Source organism: Chiloscyllium punctatum, chromosome 11, assembly GCF_047496795.1.
Source record: "Chiloscyllium punctatum isolate Juve2018m chromosome 11, sChiPun1.3, whole genome shotgun sequence".
NCBI lineage: Eukaryota > Metazoa > Chordata > Chondrichthyes > Orectolobiformes > Hemiscylliidae > Chiloscyllium > Chiloscyllium punctatum.
The window spans coordinates 33,251,060-33,272,509 of NC_092749.1; the positions used below are offsets into that span (position 1 = coordinate 33,251,060).

General features: G+C 42.3%; 1 protein-coding gene across 1 annotated transcript in view; it reads left to right on the forward strand.

Moving 5' to 3' along the window:
* LOC140482657 (lutropin-choriogonadotropic hormone receptor-like) overlaps positions 1-21,450 on the forward strand; it is a 111,449-nt gene that overhangs the window by 44,983 nt on the left and 45,016 nt on the right. Inside the window, exons 4-5 of the mRNA XM_072580160.1 lie at positions 13,721-13,795; positions 17,746-17,820. Coding sequence (XP_072436261.1) covers positions 13,721-13,795; positions 17,746-17,820 — 150 coding nt within the window. The remainder of the gene's footprint in view (positions 1-13,720; positions 13,796-17,745; positions 17,821-21,450) is intronic.

Sequence of the window (21,450 nt, forward strand, 5' to 3'; positions counted from 1 at the left end):
AAGCTCAGGTTACCTTTGGTAAGAGCAAAACTCTCAATCATTTTGAGAAGATTCCCTCCCATCTAAAATTACTGAACTTCTATTAGAACCTTGGAGGGTTTTTTTTTCTAAAATAAACTTAACAAAGAAAACCCCAGCAGCGGAGCTATGTTGAAAAGATACAGTCACATGGACAGTCTGTCTGGAAACTTATTCATACCTCAGTCCTACAATAGAAATGAACTATCCTTTATGACAAACTAAATTCAAACAACATGGTGTCTGCGCACACTCCAAGACCTCCAACTTCAATGGATATTCAATCACATAAACACAGAACATTTGCATCTACTTTGATAATTGGGTAGACCAATTCATCTTGAAAGAAACAGCAAAGAGACTATTGTAGGAATAACGGATTTTGTGCCAAGATAAGGGACCTGTGATCAGTATAATTGCAGGCCCTTATCTCAGCAGAGTTGAGTTATTCCCCACAGTTACTACCGGGAGAAGGATCCCAGATAGCTACCCCCACCCGAACAGCAATCCCCAGAGCCATCTCCAGAAGAGGGATCCTGATGGCAATTTCAACACCGACTGACACAGGCCTGTTCTTTACCAGGGGAAATCAACGGTGACTGACCATGACCAACAGACGTGAGTACTGACAATCTCTGAAAACTACCCACCAGACCGACATCACAAGGCCTCAGGCACATCCTGAGGTGAAAACCAGCTTGCAAAAACCGCCAGAAAGCAAGAAGAACCCAGTACTCACCTGATAAATCCAAAACACATTCTACCACATCAGTGGACTCAAACCAGACTCAAGGCCTACATCATCCGAAGTCTTCAGCGAGGCACCCGGTATGGCAAGTGGGAACAACTACCTGTACTTCAAAATTGCAAATTCTCCCCAGTGGTGAGCTTAATTCCTGAGACCCCAAAGTTTCCAACCTAGCTTGCCAGGAGGAAGAGGTGGGTGGTTACAGTGCAGGAAACCCCAAGGATAGGAAGCCAAATAAGAGTTTGTGATAAAAACCTGCTGTTTAGTTCTAATAGTGTTTAACCTGTATTCAGTTTAATAGTGTATCTTAAACCGTCCTCTGTATAACTGTGTCAATTTCACTGTTTTATTGAATTTGCTTTTTAGTTCTTGCATTATAGAACATAGAACATACAGTACAGCACAGAACAGGCCCTTCAGTCCACGATGTTGTGCCGACCATTGATCCTCATGTATGCACCCTCAAATTTCTGTGACCATATGCATGTGCAGCAGTCTCTTAAATGTCCCCAATGACCTCGCTTCCACAACTGCTGCTGGCAATGCATTCCATGCTCTCACAACTCTCTGTGTAAAGAACCCGCCTCTGACATCCCCTCTATACTTTCCTCCAACCAGCTTAAAACTATGACCCCTCGTGTTAGCCATTTCTGCCCTGGGAAATAGTCTCTGGCTATCGACTCTATCTATGCCTCTATCCAATGAAAAAAGTCCAAGCTCAGTCAACCTCTCTTCATAAAGTAAGCCCTCCAGTCCAGGCAGCATCCTGGTAAACCTCCTCTGAACCCTCTCCAAAGCATCCACATGTTTCTTATAATAGGGCGACCAGAACTGGACGCAGTATTCTAAGTGCAGTCTAACCAAAGTTTTATAGAGCTGCAACAAGATCTCATGACTCTTAAACTCAATCCCCCTGTTAATGAAAGCCAAAACAGCATCTGCTTTCTTAACAACCCTGTCCACTTGGGTGGCCATTTTAAGGGATCTATGTACCTGCACACCAAGATCCCTCTGTTCCTCCACACTGCCAAGACTCCTATCCTTAATCCTGTACTCAGCTTTCAAATTCAATCTTCCAAAATGCATCACCTCGCATTTATCCAGGTTGAACTCCATCTGCCATCTCTCAGCCCATCTCTGCATCCTGTCAATATCCCGCTGCAGCCTACAACAGCCCTTTATACTTTGTGTTGTTTGCAAACTTGCTGACCCATCCTTCAATCCCCTCATCCAAGTCATTAATAAAAATTACAAAGAGTAGAGGCCCACGGACAGAGCCCTGTTGAACACCACTCACCACAGACTTCCAGGCAGAATATTTACCTTCTACTACCACTCGCTGTCTTCTGTTGGCCAGCCAATTCTGTATCCAGGCAGCTAAGTTCCCCTGTATCCCATTCTTCCTGACCTTCTGAATGAGCCTACCATGGGGAACCTTATCAAATGCCTTGCTAAAGTCCATATACACCACATCCACAGCTCGACCCTCATCAACTTTTCTAGTCACATCCTCAAAGAACTCTATAAGGTTTGTGAGGCATGATCTGTCCTCACAAAGCCATGTTGACTGCATTTAATCAAGCCATGCTCTTCTAGATGGTCATAAATCCTATCCCTCAGAATCCTTTCTAACACCTTGCAGACGACAGACGTGAGACTTACTGGTCTGTAATTGCCGGGGATTTCCCTATGTCCTTTCTTGAAGAGAGGAACTACATTTGCCTCTCTCCAGTCCTCAGGTACGACTCCAGCGGACAGCGAGGATGCAAAGATCTTCGCAAGTGGCGAAGCAATCGCATTTTTCATTTCCCAAAGCAGCCGAGGACAAATCTGCTCTAGGCCTGGCGACTTGTCAATCTTAATGTTTGACAAACTTTTCAGCACTGAAAATGTGTTGCTGGAAAAGCGCAGCAGATCAGGCAGCATCCAAGGAGCAGGAGAATCGATGTTTTGGGCATGAGCCCTTCTTCAGGTTCCTGAAGAAGGGCTCATGCCCGAAATATCGATTCTCCTGCTCCTTGGATGCTGCCTGACCTGCTGCGCTTTTCCAGCAACACATTTTCAGCTCTGATCTCCAGCATCTGCAGTCCTCACTTTCTCCTAGAAAATTTTCAGCACATCACCTTCCTCTATCTTTATCCATTCCAGCATGCACACCTGCTCTTCAAAGGTTTCATTCACTACAAAGTTTGTTTCTTTCGTAAAGACAGAAGCAAAAAACTCATTTAGGGCTTCCCCTACCTCCTCAGACTCCACACACAAGTTCCCTATGCTATCCTTGATTGGCCCTACTCTTTCTTTGACCATTCTCTTATTCCTCACATAAGTGTAAAATGCCTTTGTGTTCTCCCTAATTCGTTCTGCCAAGCCTTTCTCGTGCCCCCTTCTGGTTCTCCTCAGACCATTTTTGAGCTCTTTCCTCGCCTGCCTGTAATCCTCTAGAGCTGAGCTTGACCCTAGCTTCCTCCACCTTATGTAAGCTACCTTCTTCCTTTTGACGAGACGCTCCACCGCTCTCGTCATCCAAGGTTCCTTTATCTTACCACTTCTTGCCTGTCTCAGAGGGACATATTTATTCATCACTTGCAACAACTGTTCCTTAAACAGTCTCCACATGTCTATAGTGCCTTTACCATGGAACAATTGCTCCCAGTCCATGCTTCCTAACTCATGTCTAATTGCATCATAGTTTCCTCTTCCCCAATTAAATATCCTCCTATTTTGTCTAATCCTCTCCTTCTCCATAGCTATGTAGAATGTGAGGTAGTTGTGGTCACTATCACCAAAATGCTCTTCCACCAAAAGATCTGATACCTGCCCCGGCTCATTTCTGAGCACCAAGTCTAGAATGGCCTCTCCCCTTGTCAGCCTGTCAACGTACTGAGTTAGGAAACCCTCCTGAACACACCTTACAAAAACAGCTCCATTCAAATCTTCTGCTCAAAGGAGGTTCCGATCAATATTGGGAAAGTTAAAGTCACCCATTACAACAACCCTACTACGTCGACACTTTTCCAAAATCTGCCAACCTATGCTTTCTTCAGTCTCCCTGCTGCTATTGGAGGGCCTGTAGTAAACCCCTAACGAGGTGACTGCTCCCTTGCTGTTCCTAATTTCCACCCATACTGACTCGGTAGGCAGATCTTCCTCGACAATGGAAGCTTCTGTAGCTGTGATACCCTCTCTGATTAGTAGTGCTACACCCCTTCCTCTTTTTCCCCCCTCCCTATTCTTTTTAAATGCTCTAAACCCTGGAACATCCAGCAACCATTCCTGCCCCTGATAAACCCATGTCTCCGTTATGGCCACAACATCATAGCACCAGGTACTGATCCATGCTCTAAGTTCATCACTTTTATTCCTGATACTCCTTGCGTTAAAGCAAACACACTTTACCTGATCCCTTGGTTCCTTCTCAGGAAAATCCATCCCTCTAGCTGGTCTACCTCTTGCTACTGCCTCATCTGCATCAACTCTCACTTCCGGCATACAGCGCAGGTTCCCATCCCCCTGCCATACTAGTTTAAACCCTCTCGAACTACTTGAGCAAACCTTCCACCCAGGACATTGGTCCCCTTCCAGTTCAGATGCAACCTGTCCTCCTTGTACAGGTCCCACCTTCCCCAGAAGGCATCCCAATTATCTACATATCTGAAGCCTTCCCTCCTACACCAGCTGCGTAGCCACGTGCCCGCTCCCTGTTCCTTGCCTCGCTATCTCGTGGCACCGGTAGTAAACTAGAGAACACTACTCTGTTCGTCCTGCTTTGCAGCTTCCATCCTAACTCTCTGAAATCACATTTTATATCCTCAATCCCTTTTCTGGCTTTTTTAGATTAGATTAGATTACTTACAGTGTGGAAACAGGCCCTTCGGCCCAACAAGTCCACACCGCCCCGCCGAAGCGCAACCCACCCATACCCCTACATTTACCCCTTACCTAACACTACGGGCAATTTAGCATGGCCAATTCACCTGACCTGCACATCTTTGGACTGTGGGAGGAAACCGGAGCACCCGGAGGAAACCCACGCAGACAGGGGGAGAATGTGCAAACTCCACACAGTTAGTCGCCTGAGGCGGGAATTGAACCCGGGTCTCTGGCGCTGTGAGGCAGCAGTGCTAACCACTGTGCCACCATGCCGCCTATATCATTAGTGCCAATATGTAACATGATTTCTGGTTGTTCGCCCTCCCCTTTTAGAACCTAATACACCCGATCAGAGACATCCTGGACCCTGGCACCAGGGAGGCAACATACCTTCCGGGAATCCCGATCCTGACCACAAAATCTCCTGTCAATTCCCCTAACTATCGAGTACCCTTTTGGTAGTTAAAAAAACACGGAGATCCTTTTGCCCTGTCACACCTGTCTACTGTCTTCTTCATTTCACATTCATTAAATAAGTCCAGTGTCAGAACCAGGGATTTGAGGGTGATTCAAACCATCTAGAAAATGAACAAATTACTGATCGCAAACCAGAAACCCTACATTCTCTAAGTTTCCCCTTCCCCTGCACTGGAGGTGCAAAGATCAACAAATCACAGCTTCAGCCATAGGCCATGGTAGCGTTGACCACATTTTAAGAAAGTAAAACCCCTTCAAATGGTGCCTAGGGTAAAGCCACTGTTGCCTTCCCTCTCCTACAGCAGCAGTGTCCACTTTTCACCAGTGAGATGTTGTCCTTATAAGGCTTAAGGCTCTCTAATTGGGCCTTCAACCTGAAGAGTACGCACATCTTTGTTGATTTGAAGATGGATGCAAAATATAATCAGGAGAATATAACAATTAATGCTTTGTCAAAAAGTGCAGGGTCACTATCTAGCCACCTTACTTTTACGGGCCATAATATTCCACACTATCTGCCTATATAATGACTTTTGCAAACTATTCAACAAATTAAGCAATGTAGAACTTAGTACAATTTTACCAATGAAATGTTATACAGATGTGAACATTAAATTGCAGCTACCTTTAAAATGACACCTTATTTTCTCAACCTGAGTCATCATTTCAATCGTTGGTTGCAATTGCCAGCTAAGCCTCTAACAGCTTTGCCTCAATCATTTCCATTACACAAATCTCTGTTTAAAGGTCAATTTTTGGAATGGAAAGACTGAACGAGCATATCAAATTTTTAGATGAGGTTATTATGTAGAATACAAAACATTTTCAGCTGTAACCTATTATCGCTGTGTGTATAATTATGGTAGTGTCCCTACCCCTGGACTAGGATGCTCAGGTTGAAGTTGCACCTGCCTCAGAGGTGTGTGATAGCAACTCTGAACAGGTTAGTTAGAAAAATAGGTTAAATAAGAAAATGTAAATGCTAGGTCACCGAGGTGCTTTCTCTGAGGAAAAAAATATGGTTTCCCTTATAGAGCAGAAGCAGCTTCCTGGGCTGGTAACATCCAAACCTAATAGGAGCAGGAGTAGATCATGGGAATCCCACCACCAACTCACCCATCCACCACTTCCACCTCCCCCAACGAGTGCAAGTCTCCAGATGATTGCCCCTTTTGATGGTGGAGAAGATATGGAATGTTAAGTATCTGTAATAATGCTGTGATCCATAATTGTCTTTTGAAGGCTCCAATTGATTCTGCCTCCATCATACTCTTGGTTAGAGACAAAAAAACTGCAGATGCTGGAGTCCAAAGTAGACAAGCAGGAGACTGGAAAAACACAGCAAACCAGGCAGCATCAGGAGGTGGAGAAGTCGTCGTTTCGGATGTAACCTTTCTTCGGGACTGGGGTGGGTGTAGAGGGAGCTGCTGATAAAGGAGGGTGGGGGGGAAGGATGGTGAAGTGGGGATAGGTGAAGATAGGTAGACGGTACGACCTGGTTTGTCAATGGGAGGAATGGATCCGGCTGGTACCTAGGAGTGGTGGAAGGGATGGGAAGGGTTTGGGAAAGGAGTTGGTGGCAGAAAGGGAGGTTATTTGGAATTGGAGAAATCAGTGTTGCGTCATCTGGGCTGTAGGCTGCCCAGACAGAAGATGAAGTGTTGTCACTCCAATTTATGGCTTGGTTTGTTGTGGCAATGGGTGAAGTCAAGGATGGTCATGTCAGAAGGGGCGTGGAAAGGGGAATTACAATGGGTGGTGACTGGGAGGTCTGGTCAGCTCCTGCAGACCCAGCTGAGATGCTCGGCAAACTGCAGACCCTAGATATACTGTGTAAAAGAGTTTTTCCTTATCTTGAAAAGACATGTTTTCCTGCTCACTTTAAATCAATGTCCTCTGGTTCTTGATCTTTCCTCCAGCGGGAGTGGTTTCTCTCCAACTACTCTGCCAAGAACGCTAAACCTTATCAAGTCTCCTCTTCATCTTCAAGGAGAACATTTTCAATTTCTCCAAACTATCCAAGTTGCTGATGTCCCTCATTCCTCGAACAATTCTCATCTACCTTTTCTAAATCTTCTCTAATGTTTTTGCAACCTTCCTGAAGTGGTATTCAGAATTGGACATAGTACTCGAGTGCCTGAAAGGAGGGTTTATACAGGTTCACCATAAACTCCTTGCTTTGATACTCTATGCCCCTACTCATAAAGCCCAGGGTCCCGATATGTTTTGTTACCACTTTCTTAACCCATCCTTACATCATCAATGATTTGTGCACATATAGTTTCACCTGCATCAGCTCTTTAACTCCTCCCTTTAGAATCGTACCTTTGGTTTAAATTCTCTTCCATTGTTCTTCATATCAAGCTGAATCACTTCATCCTTTTCTGTATTAATTTTCATCTGCTATTGCATCTATTTTAACAATACCTTAATTTCTTCTATCTGTTTTTGTTAAAAATATTAACATTTGGCAGTTTTCCTACTCTTCCAGCCTGTGAGAACTGGGACTAAATTAATTTACTTGACGCCCCAACTAGCCAAAACCTTGACTGACAACTGTTGTTCTGAACCAGTCAATTTCAAAAATAAGTTAAATCACTGAATATTAGGTTACAGAATGACAAACACGTATTTTCATTGTTAGTGGGCTAGTGGAAATGGGTAACTTATTATCTGCCAAAAGTGGTGTTTTGACTGTTATGTTAATGTATCCGTAAAGTCTGCCAGTTAGAGCCTAGTTGTTTTGATCCTAGGCTGCTTTATTGCAGAATGTGTGTGACATCTTATGTTATATAAGTGTACATTGTGTGTTAAGAATTTGGTAAAAAGATTAAATCTTATGGAATTTCACTATATTGACTCATTATCCTCGGCAGCAGAATACCATTCCCATTCTTTTCATACTTGGATTAATTAGAGGAAGAAGAAAATGATATTGAGTAAAAACTTTGGTGCCAGAGGGGGAAAAAGCATCAGATGATAATCTAAAGAATTTGAATTCAAATTCCAAAAGGGTAATTTTAAAATTTGAAATCAATTTTTGATATAATAAACTCACTGCACAGAAACAGGCAAATCTGAAGTCCCTGTTTTGATATTTGATGGAAAACCTACTTCTAGTGTTTTTAAAAGCAACTGGTATTATTACAACACTATTAAACATGACAGAATTTCCACAGTGGAAGCAGGCCATTCAGCCCATCAAGTCCACACTGACCCTGTGAAGGGCATCCCATCCAATTCCAGTAATGTTGTATTTCCCATGGCTAACCTACCTAACCTGCACATCTTTCAAACCCATGCAGACACAGTGAGAATGTTAAAGCTCCACACAGATGGTCACCTAAGAGTGGAATTGAACACTGGTCCCTGGCACTGAGAGGTTCTGGAAAAAATACCATGCTGCTCTGGAAGAAAATAATATAGAGATGGTGGGATAGAAATTCTGTGTTGTTCTTCCAATCTAGCATCTTAATTTCATGCAAATAACTTTGTGCAATATTTCCAGAAGTTCTCCTGAAATAATGGCAGGAGATCAGGAAGACCCATGCAGAAATCTTGACCTACTATTTTGTAAAATAACAAATATTAATGGAAAATTAAGTTCTAATTGAATTTCTGTGTTCAAATTATACTGTCCAGCTTTGATCTCACTTTATGCGGCATATAAAAATTATTTTTTCCAGGATGTTATATTAAATTTAATATGAAGCCACAAACACTGAGTGCCTTTGTGTTTACATAGCATTATTCCTTTTTGGAGATGTTATGTCTAGAATAGTATGTACTAACACTTTAAAGCAGAAATTGAGGAATTTACAATATTAAATAATAAATTGTTGTATTTTGAGTGTTTTCACAGTTCTCAAAAATGCCATTACTGAACATCTGGTTGAATTTAAGAAGGAATAATAAATAGGCAGGATATTGCAGTATAGTACATTGAAAATTCAGAACATTGTACCAAGTATTGGAACATGGGGCTACAAAAGAGAAAAAATACATGGTAGTCAATCTCCTTGGCCTTAAGTTCTGGGTTTCATCATATAACTCTCCGTTGCATTTCCAGAAACTGAATATTCTTTTTGAAATAAGAAAATCAAAGCTGCAAGCATTGCTCCAGATTTCACCATTCCATAGCCAAGTATGGCATTCCTTGGTACATCTTTATTATACATCCCAGAATCCTGTGTGCTTCTCTGAAAAGTCTGGGAATACTGTACTGCTAAAATCCCAAGATCTCTTTCTTGGTCCAATGCCGCAAGTAAATCTCAGTTTTGCACATAATTCATGTTTGTTTCCCGTCTGCCAATCCTGGAATCATAACATTGTTCAGCATTGTGGAATTTTAATTATTAAATCTGTATAAATCACTAGCCCGTGATTTGCCCTCTTCCTAAACAGTCCTCCAGTTATTAAACACAATTTTCTCCACTCAGTGGACTAGAATTTCATACAAGAGACTGAAGATCTTATCCGTTGGCTAGGGAATCAGCAAGGGGTCTGCCTCACCTTCTTTGGGGAAGGCCTGCCCTATTAAGCAACAGTCAGGCCTTCTCTGTGATCAAGGACCCTGGAGGATGGAAATTTAGCCCCCAAGAGCTACCTGCCAATCAGAAGCCAGCAGTGATCACTGCTACCAGTGTCACCAGAAGTCCAGTGGTAGCTGTCCATCAGAGACTCAGGATAAGCAAAGGATCCATGCTCAGATTTGTGAAGGCCGGATCAAGATTGCAAGGGGGGTGCCACTGGAAAGGGGGTGGCAGGGGGTTAGAAGTAGGAGTAGGGCATGGGTCTCAGAGAAATCACCTGTTCTTTATGCCAGATCCATTGATCAGGCACTGAGTACGTGACAAAAAGACACCCTCCCCTAAATAACCACTATAAACCTCACCCGAATAAATCCACTGATTTTATGCAGTAAGTTTCAGCATTTTCGAATTCAGCAAAGGAAGATTCAAAAAAAGCAAAAAAAAAAGGAGAATATAATACTAATGGAGTGGCACAATGGCTCAATGGTTAGCACAGGGACCCAAGTTTGATTCCACCCTTGGGCGACTGTCTGTTTGGAGTTTGCACGTTCCCCATGTGTCTGTGTGGGTTTCCTCTGGGTACTTCGGTTTCCTCCCTCAGTCTAAAGAATGCAGGTTCGGTGGATCGGCCATGCTAAATTGTCTGTAGCGTCCATGGATATTTAGTTTAATTGGATAAGGAATAGGGAATGGGTTACTGGGATCTTTGCAAGATGGAGGCAGAGTAAGACACAGCAGCCAGAGCTCCTCTGCTCCACCAGTTCGTTTTTTCCTGTTTTCTGCCTTTATCTCCTCCTTTCTGTGTTTGACTTGGACATGCCCAGAGGGGAATGGAGGAGCTGGCGAGCTCCATTGGAGAATCCCAAGTAGAGGCTGGCATAGGGAAGCAGTCCTGGAGCAGGTTTGTTCAGAAAATCAATTCAGGAGGTCAGTGCGGTGAAGCAGTCCTAGACTGGTGCATGGAAGTGAGTCCTAGAGACAACTTACCTTGGAGCAGCTGGTAGCTGGTGCGGAGCGGGCTGGAGGCTTGGAGTGGAACGGGGAGTGTCGTCTGGCATGGGCGGTCAGATCATGTGTAGAAATCCCTGCGCTGATCTATTGCAATGTAATGTTTATTTGTAATTTGTTTATCTGACTGAAATGTCTAACCTTTTAAGTATGTCTTATTTCCTAACTTATACTATGAATCGCTGTAAAGTAATGCAATTACTTTTCTTTTTTATTCCTCTTTGTATATCTAAGATTTGTACCTAGTTCCTTTGTTCCTAAGATGGCACCATAAGAGGCAACGTTGTAAAACTTTTAAGTGTACTTCTGTACTTGAGTACATGTGACAATAAAGGATATTCAACTCTATCCTACACTATTCATAGGGGGGTTATAAATGGGATGCTCTTCAGAGGATCAGTGTGGTCTGAGTAGGCCAAATAACCTGCTTCCACACTGTAGGGATTCTATGTAACCCTAAATATGAGCTGCAGTTTTCAGACTCTGCATGGTGCTTACCCGATCTGCCTACTTAAAGGACTCAGTTGCTATTAAAGTGGGAAGGAGACAGTCCGCAGTTCAGTAAGGTCCCTGCAAAATTAAATACAGCTTCCCCATCAACCCCAACCACCTCAATAATCATTTGATTACTGCCAAGGGAGATCTGCTAATCGGTTAAAGACAAATTGAGCATTGTTGAAATTGTTATTGTTGTCTACTCTCAATAATATCATGAGTTGTATTTTTAGAATACAAGTTAAATCATGTGCTGTCTCGTCAAGGATTTTTGTCTAATGTGTTTGTATCTGCTGTTGAAAATATTTAGCAGAGGTCTGACCTAACTAAAGAATAATTCAGCTGTTATAGTAGACTAAGATATGTTTTAATCTGTTAGAATCCATTTAAAAGGAAGATTCAGGAAAGCAAGGTATTTGGATGTGGTGCAGAGCATGTGCTTATTACTCTCAGAAAAATTATTTTAGGCAGAGATTTGATTTTCTGAATGTGGGTGATGCTAATAAATGTGCATTTATTGGACAGCCTAGTTATTCTAAGAAGGTTGTTTTTGAATGTTTCCTTGTAGTGCTTCAGTTCTTGTGATGTTATTCCTATAACTGTTGGTCAGGATTTCAAGGGGTTTGACCCAGTGATGAATGATGAACATATAAGGCCAGATTTTTGTGGAGTCTTGGAGACTCTGCGCACCTTTCCAAATGGTGTGCGGGAGTTGATCCTGGGATTTCTATTTCTTATTGTTCCAATTTTGTCAGGAGAAGTAGCCCGCAACCTGCATTCTTGACCCAGACAACTCCACTGTGCAGATAGGCATCTCCTATTTCCCTGCAATTCTTGTGAAGTGAGATCAGCTTCACCAGGACTCATAATTCTTAGTCTCGATAAGACCTATTTCAAAAGATCATATCCATGTTTCTCCGTCTACACCCAATATCCCTTTTTACCTTCTGTGTCAACCCATTCCCCAAATTGCCTCAACCTCATTGTGCAAACTCATCATTTCCAATAATGCACTCTGTAAACCTGCTATAGAAGAATCCCTACAGTGTGGAAACAGGCCCTTCGGCCCACGATGTCCACAACGACCCCTCTGAAGAGTAACCCACCCAGACCCATTCCCCTACCGCTCTACATTTACCCCAGACTAATACACCTAAACTTCGCATCCCTGAACACTATGGGCAAATTTAACAAGGCCAATTCACCGAACCTGCACATCTTTGGATTGTGGGAGGAAACTGGACCATCCAGAGAAAACCACATAGACACAGGAGGATGTGCAAACTCCACACAGGTAGACACCCGAGGTGGGAATTGAACCTGGGTCCCTGGTATTGTAAGGCAACAGTGCTAACCACCATGCCGCCTCACCTGAGAGTAATAATGACATTTGTGGTTAAAAGCTTAAAAACAGCCATTCATAACTTTCTTGAAAAACATTGTTGTTATTACAACCCTATAAAACTTCCAACCAATCATATATTTAAAGCATCAATAACAACACTTATAAGTACCCTTTATTTTATGTAGGTAATATTGAGCTAGCAATAAAGATGATCACATAAATAAAACTTTCAAACTATCATTCAAGCACCTATTTTCCCTTTTGAACATCTATTTCAACAACAAAAGCTTTTACACAAATTTGTGAAGTGGGAGAAGAGATCAGCTGGGATAATATTAAGAGGCATTGACTTAGCCAATGGTTGGGAGCTCTTGGGATATATTCCCATTCCCTGGCTTTATTTCCTGTTGTAATTCGTTTGTATAAATGGCAGTTGGTATCTCCATCTTTTACAACAGGCAAACTCAGAGAAATGGTAGAGATCTGACAAAATTGAATCTCCATCATTTCCACTGGAATATTGGTTGAAAATAAGCAAACCCCCAGGGATTTTGATGCCTAGAATATTTGCATAGATTGGAATAATCTTGCTTGAAGCTTTGCAACATTTAATAGATTCAGATTGAAGATTTCTGGCATACACTGAGTCGGTGAAGGTCAGGATTACTTCTAACTTGTATGGGTAGTTTGAAAGCTTTTGAATCTGGAGTGATAAAAATATGATGTATGGCACATATTTGCTGTTGTAAGAACCTTATTACTGCAATGTCCACCAAAATTACAGGGGTGCAACTCTGTTAATGGTTCAGTTTTTAAAACTTTGAGTAGCTTTTCCACGTGGCTCCAGTTTCAATTTTCAATTCCTGTTGAGTTAGTGGAGCAATGCTAGGGATTCTATAATTGGCCCAAGTTATCCATGTTAAGGGGAGATAACATTGTTCAGGATTTCTTCATTTGATTGCTATTTATCAGTCACTGATGGTAGTTCATGAAATAATGGTCCAAACAAAAAGCCAATGCGTCCAGCAGAGTTGAGAGGATGATATAAAATTAATAGTGGAAAAATAATCAGGTTTTTAAATTCTTATTTTGCCATATTAACTACACTTTCAAACAAGAGATTATTTTTGCATAATTAAGCCATTAATTAATCTTACATTCACATCACGCTCCATGTAACTTTGATTGGTCCATCAATTCTAATATATTTCACTTGCTTCTATCTAGCACAATTCAAAATACAAAGCATCTGGTGAAAATTGATCAAGGAGCTTTCAGAAATCTACCACGACTACGATACTTGTGAGAGAATCTAATTTGCATTTAATTCTGAGAAGCATGTTTCATTCATTGCTGTTTATATTTGGTGTACCAACTGTGGTTCATGTGATACTAACTGTAATTCAATCTTCATTTTCATTTATGTCCTGGTTCACAAAAACAGAAAAACATACATGCAACCAAGGGACATTATGTGGCTTATGCGGCTTCTCCATATTTTCATCTACTGGAAGCAGATACCCTAACATTGTTCTTTAGGTCTCCGTCCTTCTGTAATAGGCACAACTTCAGCTGACTCTCCAGGGAAGCAGTGTAACTGCTAAGAATGGTCCCTAACATCATTTGCCTGGGAATTTGGCCAATCTCCCACTGTAACTTAAGAAAATTGGGAAGATTCATCAGATCCCGATGGAGTGAGGCCAGAGGAGGTTTACAAGAATGATCCTGGAATGAGGAGCTTATCATATGAGGAGTGGTTGAGGACTTTGGGTCTTTACTCGATGGAGTTTAGAAGGTTGCGGGGAAATCTCATTGAAACTTATGGAATAATGAGAGGCCTGGATAGACTGGATGTGGAGAAGGTCTTTCCACTAGTCAGAGAGACTAGGACCCGAGGGCACAGTCTTAGAGTGAAGGGATAACTATTTAGAAATGAGATGAGGAGGAATTTGTTAAGCCAGAGAATGGTGGATCTGTGGCACTCGTTGTTGCAGAAGGCTGTGGAGTCTAAGACAAAGATAAGTAGATTCATAATTAGTAAGAGAATCAAGGTTTATGGGGAGAAGGCAGGAGAATGGGGTTAAGAAACATATAATGATGATCAAATGGTGGAGCAAACTCATTGGGTTGAATGGCTTAATTCCGCTCACCAGCATTCTCCCCACAGCCCTGGTAAGTGGAGTTGAAATGCCCATCAGCCATGATTAAATGACGGAGTGGACTCGATGGGCCGAATGGCCTTACTTCCACTCACCAGCATTCTCCCCGTAGCCCTTAATTCCTTGTGACATCAAGAATTTATCAATCTCGGCCTTGAAGCCATTTAGCATCCCGGCCTCCACTGCACTCCGCAGCAATGAATTCCACAGGCCCACCACTCTCTGGCTGAAGAAATGTCTCCGCATTTCTGTTCTGAATTTACCCCCTTAATTCTAAGGCTGTGCCCACGGGTCCTAGTCTCCTCGCCTAACGGAAACAATTTCTTAGCGTCCACCTAACATAACAATATAATTCTATGGCAGAGAATGTCACCATTCAGCTAGTTGCATCTGTGCTATCTCTAACTTAATCATTTAGTGCTTTTCACCAAACATGGAATTTCTTCATTTTTAATAGTTATCCTCTCATGTTGTGTATTCATTTTGCATCTTTGTTTCTCATGACCTTTTCCACGATCTCTGATAAAGTAAACAAATTCTCCTTCGGTCTTATACTGATACAATTTAATTTTCAAATTCCTACAGTGTGGAAACAGGCCTTTTGGCCCAGTAAATCCACACCGACTCTCCAAAGAGTAACACAGCCAGATGCATTTCCCTGTTACTCTACATTTCCCCCTGACTAATGCACCTAACCTACACATCACTGAACACTATGGGCAATTTAGCATCGCCAATTCACCCAACCTGCACATCTTTGGCCTGTGGGAGGAAACCAGAGCACCCAGAGAAAACCCACACAGACACGGGGAGAAGCTTCATACCGACAGGTGCCCGAGGCTGGAATTGAACGCAGGTCCCAAGCACTGGGAGGCAGCAGTGCTAACCACTGAGCCACCGTGCCACCCCAGATAATTTATGCATTATCTGAAACACATCAGTATGATGACAACACCCAGCTACACATCTTCAGCACTTTTCTTAACCTTTCCACTGTCTCTAAATAGATAGACTGGTTATCAACATCTAACACTGAATGACAGAAATTTCCATCATCTAAGCATTGGAGAGGGTGAATTAGTTTTCTTCAGTCCTTGCAACAAATTCCATTCCATAGCCACCTACTATTTCCCTATCTTTGGCAAACAGCTGAGGCTGAATCAGATTATTCACAAACTTGTGTTATCTCTGATCCTCAAGATCTAAATACACATTGGTCCCATCACAAAGACCATCTGTTTCCACTTCTTTAACACTGTTGCCTGGAAATAAAACTATCCCAACACACACTTGGTCAGCCTCCAATATTTTACCCCTATAAAATTGAGGTATTGAGGTATTGCTGCACCTGCCCTAAGTAGCCCCAAGTCTTGTTCACCCTTCATCCCTGTGTTCACTGGCATACAGTAGCTTCTTAAGAAATGCACATTGTTTTCAATGCTTTCTATGATCGTGCTCCTTCCTACCTCTGTTATTTCATATAGCACCACACCCCTTCAAGATACTTATGCTCACCTGATCCTGGTCTTAATTCCTCCTTCAAGAAATGGTTGTCAAAGCCTGTCTCTTTGAGTAAGCTTTGGTTAATTACTCTATATTTCCTCGCATGGCTGGTTACAAGTTTTGTTTTCTAATGGTCTTGTGAAAAACCTTGAAACATTTTATTACTTTAAAGGTGCTATGTAAATATAATTTGCCACACTTGTTTTCTGTCATAAACATCTCCTTATCCATGCATGATATATTTGGTTTAATTGCAGGTACCTTAAGTCTATCATATGGTACCTTATAAAATTTTTATTTTATAAGATACTGTATGAATTCATGTTATTGAGATCTATTGCGATTAGTCATTTATATTCTTCAAGCAAACTACATAAAGTTAGTCAGTCATGATTTACCTTTTACCAATACTGGTGTCCTAATCAACACATTCCTTTCTGGGTGAGTATTAGATTTGTCCATATTATGATGCAGCATGACATGCAATAAAGAAAATTGAGCATTGTGACCAAAGGCGTCTGATATTAGAGGGTGTGAAATAACATAGGGAATAATTGTACATTCTGATGTAAGAACTTACAAAGATCTGAGATAAGAGATGGTGAAGGAACTTAGCTATACTGCCATGTTCTCTAATACTTTTCATGAGGTCAGCAAGCAGTTTCAAAGAAAATTAGGATCCATGGCTAATTAAGCTGGTGCAAAAACATGTCGTTCCAAGAGAAGAAGTATTTCTTTTTAAATACTTCTAGACATGATATCAGCTGAACAATATTAATTCCTTCAATGATAAATAGCTAAGTCATTAGAGAGAGGGAAAATAACACTAAAAGTGAGATATAAAAACTGAGAAAGCTGGAGAAACTCAGCAGGTCTGGCAGCCTCCTGTGGAGAGGGAAAGTTCAGTATGACTCTTCTTCAAAAAGTCATAATCAGACTTCATACAATCCCTACGATGTGAAGCAAGCCATTCAGCCCATACCAATCCTCCAAAGTGCATCCCACCTAGAACCATCCTATCCCTGTTACCCTGCATATCCCATGGCTAATCCACCTCACCTATGTATTTTGGACTGTGGGAGGAAACCGGAGCACCTGGGGGAAACCCACGCAGCCACAGGGGAGAATGTGAAAACTCCACACAGACAGTTACCTGAGGCTGGAATTGAACCTGGGTCCCTGGTGCGCTGAGTCACCATGCCACCCACAGACTCAAAACATTAACTCTTGTTTCTCTCTCCACAGAGGCTGTCATATCCACTGAGTTTTTAAAGCATTTCCCTGTTTCTATTTCAAATTTCCAACATCTGCACTATAATGCTTTTTCTAAACATGAGAAAGCCTTCTTAAAGATGGGTGAATTTTAAACCGTTCTTGCTGTTACCTTAATTTAGGAATTCATTAAAGGTATTTCCCATAGCATGTATCTTCTTATATTTTTGTAGATTTGTATTTTTGTAATATTTTAAGGCCACCTAGAAGTTAAAATTAAACCATTTTATTGTACTTTGTGTGGTCATGTGTGTTTTTCTTTTAAATTCCTGCAAGTAATGACATGAATATCAATTCATAATTATTTTCTTAAACCAGGAGCATTTGTAATACTGGAATAGGATTTTTTCCTGATCTGACACACATCCACTCCATTGCATTCAATTTTATTCTGTAAGTATCCTTACAAAGTTACCAATATGCAGTCAGTTTGCTATAACACGTGTTTCTTCAGCGCTAATCGGCTTTAACGTGATTGAAGAATTTTGACCATTATTTGCAGAATGCGAACTTTCCTTATTGGCTATAGCACAATTTTAGCCCCATTAGTTTAAATGGCATGGCTATTGCGCGATTTTCTTATAACGCAAGATCACACAAGAACTGAGCTATCGTGTTATATCAGAACCGACCGTGATTTAAATGAATCTGCCGGAAGGGAAAGGTGAGATTTCCCCTTCTAAAGTTAAGGAATTTAGCATTGGCAATCATACATTTGAACTCTTCTTTTCAGCATTAAGTAGCCTCCAACCAAACACTGGAAGAATCTGACTGACAGCATCAAGTTCGCTTTGATGTGCTTAACCACCTCAAATTGAGAAGATTCACTAGAGAGAGAGAGCACTATGTAACCTTCCAATTCTTACACTGGTCACTGGGGTGGTGCTGGAAAAATACTTTTTGACTCTGATCTCCAGCATCTGCAGTCCTCAGTTTCTCCTAGGAGTGTCAGACATCCTGTTCACTTGAGAGTTGGCTCTGAGGGAGTTGGATCATAATTAAGCACTTTCCATGTGAAAAAAAAAGGTAACTTGGTGACAGGATATCTCTCTCTGTGGAGTTATTTCAGTGGCGACAAGGGTGGGATTAATGGTTTAACCATGCAAAAGAGAAAAATTGCTGGAACTCAACTGGGCTTCAAACAGGCGCTACAACTGGATTTATCATTGGGAATGCGACAAGTGGAGCATATGAGTTGCAGGGTTTTCCGATGGAAGTGGATACCTTCGCCAGTCTGACTGAGTTTGGGGAACACCATTTGGGTGAAGGCAATTGCATAGCCTCACCCAAGACATATCCTGATCAGAGGAACTTTAGGTCAGCCCACAGCAAAGCCCGAAAACAAAGCCAATCCTCAGACAAACGTGAAAATTTTCTTCAGTATTCAGGCCAGCAAAGCCTGGATACTGTTGCTGCCAGTATGTGGACTTGAGACAGCAGAAGAGAACGCATAGGCCAGCATCTAGGAGAGTGCACACCCTGGAAAGCCCACCGACATCTGGTGTGGAACAGTTAAATTGCTTAGCAACATCCAAATCAGAACTAATCAAACTAAATGTCTGGTTAAATAGTCACCCGGTTCTAATGGAGGTTGATACCAGCACCGTCATTTCAGTGATTGCAGAACCAGTCTTTAGCAAAATTTGCACAGGACTCCAGCCTTCAGGGTTGCTCAAGAACTTGGCGAGGCTAAGAACCTATAACGGGGAACCTTTACAGATTTAGGGTAGAACTTCATTTCCGGTCTCTTATGAGAAGCCGGTGGATCAGTTACCACTGAATGTAATAAAAGGCTTGGGCCTAAGCTTGATGGGGTGACATTGTTGGAGAAACATTCACCTAGATTGATGAGTGTAGAAACAGGCCATTTGGCCCAACAAGTCCACATTGAACCTCTGAAGAGTAACCCACCCAGATTCATTCCCCTACCCTATATTTACCCCTGACTAATGCATCTAGCACTATGGACAATTTAGCACAGCCAACCCACCTGACCTGCACATCTTTGGATTGTGGGAGGAAACATGGGGAGGATGTGCAAACTCCACACAGACAGTCATCTGAGGCTAGAATTGAAGCTGGGTCCCTGGCGCTGTGAGGCTGCAGTGCTAACCACTGAGCCACCATGCTGCCCTCAACATTTTTCCATTAGAAAATGGCTGCCTGAGTGAAGTCCTAACTAAATGCTCAGAATCTTTTTGGTAAGGTCTAGGGACCATCAAAGCAGGAAAGACCACCTTGCATGTTGACCAAGAAGCAATTCACGATTCTGCAAGGCCTGCCCAGTGCTGTTTGCTTTACAGACAAAAGTAAAGGCAGAAATCAGAAGGCTGGAAAGCGAAGGAATAATCAAACCAGTCAAGTTTGCAGATTGAGCAGGGCCGCTTTTTCTGATTGTGAAGCCCAACGGGTCAGTTTGCCATTGTGGGGATTTTAAGTAAACAGTAAACTGCTTCTCACAGCTGGATAAATACTCAATCCTTCACATAGAGGATTTATATGCAAAACTGGTGGGGGGCAGGGGATGTTGTCCTTCATGAAACTGGACATGAGTCATGCATACCTGCAACTGCAGTTAGATGGGTATGCGACAATTAATACCCTTAAGGGTTTCTACCAATATATGTGACTGTCATTTGGGGTATCATCAACCTGTGCAAATTTTCAGCAAATAATGGAGAACATTTTACAAGGTTTACCCCAGGTCGCCATTTATCTAAATTATGTGCTAATAACAAGGAAACTAATAAGGAGCACTTAGAGAACTTAGACATTTCTACCAGACAGGCACATGCCTTAGAAGTGAAAAATGTGTGTTCCAGGCATCCCAAGTGACCTACTTGGGCTGCAGAGTTGACAAGACTGGGTTACACCCATTGGAAGATGAAGTAAGGATGATCAAAGGTGCCCTGCTACCCTGTAAAGGGGCTGGTGAATTATTACAGAGTTCAGGCATAACGTCGCCTGAAGCAGCATCAAGAACGCCAGTGCCGAATACAAGATTCCACGAAGCAAAAGAAACAGTTTGTTTCGGGGATGAAGTTTGGTGTAGGAACCAGAGAATGTCCCTGAATTGGTAAGAGGCATGGTCAATGCAAGGTCAGATTGGTGATGTATAAAGATCAGGTAGGTGACGTTCCTGAACACAAATGTGGACCATGTGAAAGCTGAAATCTCGCAAATGGTGTGGAGCAAAATTTGCCCAGCTCCTTGACAGCCTTTTCTGACTGTTCCATAACCCATGGGTTCTCCTTCTCTGTCAAACATTAAAGATACCTTAGAATCTGAGATGGTCACAGTGAGTGTTGCAGCCTCAACACCTTTGCTGCCTCAGGAAGAGAATAAATTTCTTCCAAGACAGCGAGAAGTGAGCTATGGTGCATTTCTTGCCACTTGTACCCAAGGCAGATTTGGAGAAACTATAAGAAAAAGAACCAACCTATGTCTGCAGACTGAGAAAGGAAGAAATGTAGTGATGTAACAAGGTCAGCCAGGTGGACCTCATAGAATATGAGTACCCTGACCAGGACTGTTAATCTTGTCCAATCTAGGAGCCCTGACTGACAGATATAAACAGGAAGGTCAGAGGTTCTGTTCACTCTGAGAGCTTGTTCTGGCAGAGTAGATCAGTGTCTAAGACTCTCCAGTGTAAATAAAGGGTGACAACAGTGACAGGATATCAGCCACTGTGGAGTTATTTCAAATGGTTTAATGGGTGTGTTCAGAATCAACCACATTCTTATGAGTCTGAAGTCACAGCAAGTCCCTAGAACAAGCATTGGCATTCTTAGTCTGCCCTGCTTGGCAGCAGACAGTCTTTCTGAAGATGTTGGAGAAATGGAAGATGGCATTATCATAACCTGGAGGTCCTGGTGGAGGGGGTGGTACTGAGGAAGACCAGCAGAGGAGTCCACAACACCAAGCCAGGTGAGCTTACTTCAAGGTGGCCACTCGGGTCGTGAAGACCCTAAGATGCAGAGGAACAGCCAACAGTACCCACGGAAGGTCAATGAACTTCTCTGC